We start from the raw sequence: 6723 nt of genomic DNA, 5'->3' as shown, positions 1-6723 counted from the left end.
GATTTAATTCACTTTTAATATCAGCACTATTACTGTATTTTCCGGACTATAAATCTCTTCGGAGTATAAATCGCACTCGGCCCAAAATGCATATTTAAGTAGGAAAAAAACATACATAGTCGCACTGGAGTCGCAAATCGCATTAAGTATATCTATTATTGGATAGTATAAGTCTAGAGTGCCCTCTTGTGGCTGTCGGTGAAATTATATTCCCCTGGTATACAATATTTTTTGCATGTACTGTATAATTCGCTCCAGAGTATAAATCGCAGGAACAGCCAACCTATGAAAAAAAGTGTGATTTATAGTCCAGAAAATACAGTATGTTGAGATTTTAGAAACCATCAATCTAACCATCGTCTAAATATTGATATTTGGAGATTTTGAATCTAATCCTAAAGTCAGAAAGTTCATAAAATTTGTATTGAGAATATTTCAGCTTCTCAGTATAAATCTGTCCAAATAATAGAAATTGCTTCCCATGCATATACTTTCTGGGATTACCCAAACTAAACTGAGGTTCATCTTTGAATGGATCCAAATGCAAAGGTCATAGGTGAACTTTATTATCCCAGAGGAGCAATTTCTTTTAATCAGTACATAAGTCCTCAAGTAACATACATGACATCTAACACAAGTCTCCGTGTGTGTGGAAATAATCCACATTTTCCAATTTACTTGCCCTGCAGCCAAGAAAGCTATTACTGTCCAGCTTCACGTGCTGCACCACATGATTCATTCAGAACGACTGCCGCAGCAAAATCGGCCTAATCACCGGATTCAATACCGCGTGAACTCTAATGGTTTTGATTCAACAGGATTCATTATTTATTCAACACGTTTGTGCGTTTGCGTGCCCCGCGGCCTGACATTACATATGATCAGCCAATAATGGAGTTCACAGTCGCCTCCGCAGCTTGATAAGAACACTGCGGTTTATAGTCTGACATTCCTTTGAAAATGGGGGGAATCAAATGAATACGGAAAGTCATCATTTCAGTTTCCATAAGTCACCTGACATCGATAAATTTATCAGGAGTTCAATGCTAATGTTAGCATTCAGTCTGGAAACAAGGCCTTAATGTACTTTTATGTCAACGCTAACATTAGCATTGTTACTAGTATTAGGCTAAATTCTGGAATCAAGGCTAGAATGAACCACAGCTCAATGTAGCATTAGCATTGATTTGGAGTTGTTTGGCCAAGATTTACAGCCCAGTGCTACTGCTAACGTTAGCCACACGACATCGATATCAGCAAGGTCATTTGCTTATGGGCACCAATTTGGAAAAAGCTAAATCTTATTTATTCTACATCTTTTCTGCTAGCATTAGCATGCAAGGTAGATTGTGGATGTTAATCTCCAACTTGGCAAATCATTTTTTTTGTTTTTACTGAACTTTAGTCACCATAAAAACGTCAGTAATTGCTATGCTCTCTGATATCTCAGCATTTCATCTTTACCTTCAATATATCTCTCAGAAATACACCGACTTGTCTTCCACTAGACTAGGCAGTTACTGTTGTGCTCTGCTGCCCCCCACCTGTGACCAAGTGTTACTACACAGTCTTCACATTTCATTTTCATGATCATTTTATTCAGTGCAAACGATGCGCACACAAAAAAGTAAATAATTTCAAATCTGTGTTTATTTGGTGATCAATAAATAGTGAACATTGTGATAGTCTATACAAAAAAGTGGAAATAATTTAAGTGTCCCAAACATTTAAAAGTGACGATTGGTGCTCGTGCAAATCAGCATCGTGCGTCTTGTCTATAAATTCCTGCAAATAAGGGAAAAGAATGTTAAACATTTCACAGTTTTTTTTTTTTTTTTTTTTTTTAAGCGAGACTTGAGATGAGTCACCTTGTGATTGTGACATCTTGTGTTTCTTCAAATGTGGTGATCTCGTGCTGTCAGGATTGGCCGTGGCCATTTTCCGTGATTTATCTGCTGGACGAAAAGTTGCACAAGAAAATCATTTTTAAAAAAAATCGGTTTCTAGTCAAATTCTAAACTCTTAACGTGATGCTTATACAATGTTTCACCTCCAAAAGGCTTATTCTGTTCTGAAGGGATATTTGACTCATTGAGCAATTTTGAGCAGTAAAAAGTGAATATTTTTCTGTCGACTGAAGATGACCTCACCTGTGCTGGAAGTAGGCAACAACCAATCATGGCTCACCTGTTTTCTGGGTTTGGTCCGTAAACTGAGCCATGATTGGTCCTCGGCACAGGTGGTGTCATCTTCAGTCAACAGTAAGTGGAAAATTTTGTTTTTAAAAGGTATTAATTGTACATGAAAAAATAAGTTATCAAATTTATTCTGGACAAAATATTCACTTTTTACTGCTGAAAACCTTCACTTTCATGGTCAACAAGCACACCTGTTTGCCACCTGCGCATCCAGTAGAGCTGTTCTGCGTTCCTCCATTTGTCCTGCGGCGATACCGGCAAGTTCTCGTCCAGCTCTCGAATGGCGTTGCCATGGGGACAGTGGCGCGACCCCTCCCGAGCCACAAGTTGGCCAGTCTGCGCTTCGTCACACGTCCAGTTCTGCTTGGAGCCCAGCGGCCTCTTCTGCCCGTCAGGTCGCCACGAGCCGTTCTCCGACGACTCGCCCTCCGTGTCCAGTTGGCGCCGCGGAGCCCGGATGTCGGGGACGGACGCTTTCCTGGGATGCCTCTTGTTGGTGTGGGACTTGCAGTCGTCGCAGGTGGACATCAGGGCTTGGTTGCGCTGCTGAAAGGGGACGGCCTTTCTTTTGAGGGCCGGGCCGGACTTGGCCAAACACCTGGCGCAAAGTCGTGGACTCTGAGTAAGGATGTTCTCGTTGAAGGTTCTGGTGAGGCAACACTCGTGGTCGGAGAGGCTTCGTTGATCAATCTTGCTTCTTGGCTTGTATCTCTCCTTGGGCTTGCGCACCGAAGGCTGCTCCAAGTCCAGTTTCCTCCTCCGACTGGGAACTTCTAAGGCGGTCCGGTTGACTGCTTGGTTCTGCTTTTTGGGAGTGGCCGGCATCCTGCTATAAATATTGACTCTGTCAAAGTCCGCCTGCCAGCTGCTGGAGGGAAGGTACGCGGGTAAGGACTCGAACGAGGTGTCCTGGTGTTCCTGGAAGTTCAAGTCTTGCTTTGGTTGGCTTTCATCTTCCAGGCGAGATCTTCCCAAAGCAGGAGAAAGAGGCGCTTCTGCTTTGCGCTTCAGCTCAGGACATTCCTCCATGGCATAACGCACCTCAGCCTCACAGATCAGCTGATCCTCCTCAGAAGGACCGCCGTCTCCTGCAGGGGGCTCATCCGTGGGCACTTCCTCGGCAATTCCCTCGGATTCTTCTGTGAGGGTCAGCGAGTCGGGGGAGGCAAGCAAAGTGTCCTCCACGGACCACACCGGTCGCTCCTGCGCTTGCGATTGGACACTCAGCTGTAGATCTTCCTCGGCAGTCATCTCCTGAACCACCATTTTGGACTCAATGATGGCATCTTGCTCCTCCAACTCCAGAATCTTCTCACCGGGAGTCCCGAGCACGAGGATGTCAGGACAAGCGTGGTGCGTCCTCTCTGCGGGGATGTCCAGCTCATCGTCCGTGGGGAACCCGAGGGAGACCTCCTCCGTCTGGCGAGACTGAAAACGTTTGAGTCCCACCGGTGCGTCGCAGCACTCGATGGTCACCTCCTCCGTCTGGATGACGAAGCTTCCGTTGGGAGGAGCTTCCACTTCCAGAGTACACTCGTCACTATCTGGTTGGGGGGGCCGACGAGCCGTCCCGCTTGGCGTGTCCTCACCTCTGCAGACTTCGAGGGCCTCAGGGTTGCCTGAAACTGGATTACTGGGCATATGGGCACCGCTGAGCGGTTCCGTTTGGACCTCGCTGCTGGTGACTTCTTTGGCCGGCACGTTGTGCTGGTAGCGGTACCTGCGGGCGTGGTAGGCCATGGTTCGATAGTAGTAAGGGTTCAGTATGCGCCTGTAGTCTGTCAGGTGATGGTGTGTTTGGGGCATGATGAAGGCGGGATGCTCCATGTAAGGATTGTGCTGGTAGTGTGGAATCATCGGCATTCCGTAACCTGAAACGATGCAGCGATTCATTAGGAGGAATGTAACTATATCCAAACGTCATGATAGCATATCACCATATGAAGTTCATGTTATAGGTGGCGCCACCTATTGGTGAAACGCGGGCATTGCAGGGACAAAATTAAATGAATGATTTTGAATTTTTTTCTAGCCTTATTGGATAAATTCGGCGGGCCGGATTGAAAAGCATAACGGGCCGTATTTGGCCCGCAGGCCGGGGTTTGCCCATTTCTGCACTATGGGGAGGTTGGCGATTTAAAAAAATATAAATAATCACAATAGTGCAAAAAAATTCCAATATTTGAAATTTATTCATTTTAGATTGATTTGCTCCACACACACACACACAAAAAAAATAGAAATTAGTTGTGGAAATACACATATTTAACATTAAGTCATTGTAATGAAATTGCCAATTGTGACTAATATTGAATCATTAAAATGAGGGATTAGAAGCACAAACCAACCTAAAGGCGGGCATCCGAAGTAGGGGTTGTAGCCGAGCGGCACGGCCATGGGCAGCGGCCAATGAAGACCTTGCATGGGCAGGAACGGCTGCGAGGGCTGAAGGTAGAAGAGAGGCTTGTGGCCATGCTGGCTCTGCCGTTGTTGCTCCTCAGCGCGCGGCTCTCCTGGAGGCTCGTGGGCCTGCGGAGCGCCACGTGGCAGGTTGGGACCGCGAGGGCCCGAAGCGTGACCATCGGAAGAGTCTGCCTCCATTCCTGAGAAAAGAACGACGCACTTGGAAGCGTGTTGAAAGAGCAAAGGAGGGGAGCTCAGTTTACTTACCAAAAGACTGTGCGGGACAAAGCAAGTCAGCTCTCATAGTAGCATTTGGACCCAAGTTGCAGGTGTGCACTCCTGATATTGCTTCACTGGGGGGGGGAGGTCTCGCACTGATTGGATGGCCCACAGCTGGTGAGCGCCCAATCACAAATGACCCACAGCTGAGCACAGTCAGTCGCAGAAGGAAAAGCTAATGAGGCAAGCCAGACTGCTGGGAAGTTTCTCATCAGGGTTGACCTCAATAAACAAGGCAGCAGATTTCAAAAGTGACCCTTGCGTTCTTTATTTAGATGCAGCTTGGGAGAAAAAGTTTAGACACCCCTATTTATAATCAATAAATTGGATGATAACGATGCACTTTTTGGCTGTTTTCTTTATCATTATGTACATTCGAGCAGAAATCACTGACATAGCACTTCTGCTATGGCTAAAAATAGTTGATGTCATCTTTGATTTGACAGTTGGTTTTCTCTCAAGGTAAATTTTCTGACTTCTATCATTTGTGGAAGGCGGCGAAAGCCTTTCATGCTCAATTTGGCCAACTTTGGAAAGGTTCCGGTTGCATGTCACGAGGGCTGGACGATTATGGGAAAAATAATAATCACGATTATTTTTTATTAAGATGGAAATCACGATTATTCATTGATTTTAAAACGTAATATTTTTTTCAACTACTAAAACTCAACTACTCAAAACTATTATGCCCAATCATCCCTTCATGTTGAACATTTTATTCTTGAACCCGATTCTTTTTGTCAAGTATAACCTTATACATATATGAAATTCAAGCCTCTTGCATTTTCATTTTCAAACTTTAGCATTACAGTACCGTCTTTATCATATTTATTTTATCTTATTTCCACAAGTCTGGGGGCTATAGTGGGCTAACCTGGGACCTCAGTGATTGTATTTTGTGCTATGTCATGTGGAAATATTTGTATCCTTGAATTTTGAGGGAAAGAAAATTCTGTTAATCTTTAAACTAAAAAAAAAAAGGACGATAAAAATACTGTATACTAAAACAGAACTTCTACTAATTGCAAAACAAATACTGGGTGTTCCTGCGCGTTCTGGCCTCTTAGGGGCAGTGTAGTGCCGTACATCATGGTGAACACGCTTACAATGAGGACAGAAGAAAGTTCCGATTGAATTATATTAAAATAACTCGTTTTTCACACATTGGGAAGAATTTGTGCCTTTGGGTAGTGATATTTTACCTGTGCGTATGTGTCTCCACAGCATTTGTGTGTGAATATTCGTTATTTGAAGGACCATTACTCCCGAAGTTGACGTTAACTTCCGGTTAGCATTTGAATGGGATCATTCAGCTCTTTACCAGCGCTAGACTCGCAATATTTTAAAAACGAAGCATGTTTTGTATTTATATACACAGAGTATGTAATTCTCCATACCGTGTGTTTAGTTTTACTGTTAACTCCAACTGGAGTGTCATTAACAGCTTACAGGACGCTTAGGGACGGCAGAATTATACTGATTCGCTCCGGGCTAGCTACATGGTGCATTCAGGGTCCTTTCACAACATAGGAAACTTTTTAGGGAATGTTTTAATGATGGAGAGAAGCCATAATCGAAATCGAGATAAAAATGTCGGTTAATGGTCCATCCTGTATGCCTCACAGAGGTTCTTGGTTTGATTCTCCGTACAGGACTTGCAGTGTGGAGATTTGCATGCTCTTCCCTTATTGTCAAACAACACATCTGCCCCACAGTTTTGAGTTTCCATCTGAATGTTTGTCAATATGTGCCCCTTGATCATATTTTACAAAACTACCTACAGTATCGGTGGCTAATTAGTGTAGTATTTACAGTAAATGCAACTTTTCATTACCGATAGAGT

General features: G+C 44.0%; 1 protein-coding gene across 2 annotated transcripts; it reads right to left on the bottom strand.

Annotated features, from left to right (window-relative positions):
• Positions 1-1576: 1576 nt before the first annotated feature.
• LOC144040050 (uncharacterized) lies at positions 1577-5033 on the bottom strand. 2 transcript variants are annotated; one of them, XM_077553837.1, is made up of 5 exons: positions 4869-5033; positions 4547-4801; positions 2390-4069; positions 1869-1955; positions 1577-1785 (listed from the first exon to the last, which is right to left on the bottom strand). In XM_077553837.1, exons 1-5 carry the CDS (start codon positions 4903-4905, stop codon positions 1757-1759), a joined length of 2088 nt encoding a protein of 695 aa, XP_077409963.1. In that variant the 5' UTR covers positions 4906-5033; the 3' UTR covers positions 1577-1756. The 2 variants fall into 2 exon arrangements, with proteins under 2 accessions (XP_077409963.1, XP_077409964.1); XM_077553838.1 differs by having other exon boundaries at positions 1869-1952.
• Between the last annotated feature and the right edge of the window lie 1690 nt (positions 5034-6723).

Source organism: Vanacampus margaritifer, chromosome 20 (genome assembly GCF_051991255.1).
Source record: "Vanacampus margaritifer isolate UIUO_Vmar chromosome 20, RoL_Vmar_1.0, whole genome shotgun sequence".
NCBI lineage: Eukaryota > Metazoa > Chordata > Actinopteri > Syngnathiformes > Syngnathidae > Vanacampus > Vanacampus margaritifer.
Note: the sequence above shows the minus strand (reverse complement) of the source record. Positions and strands in the feature narration are given on the sequence as shown.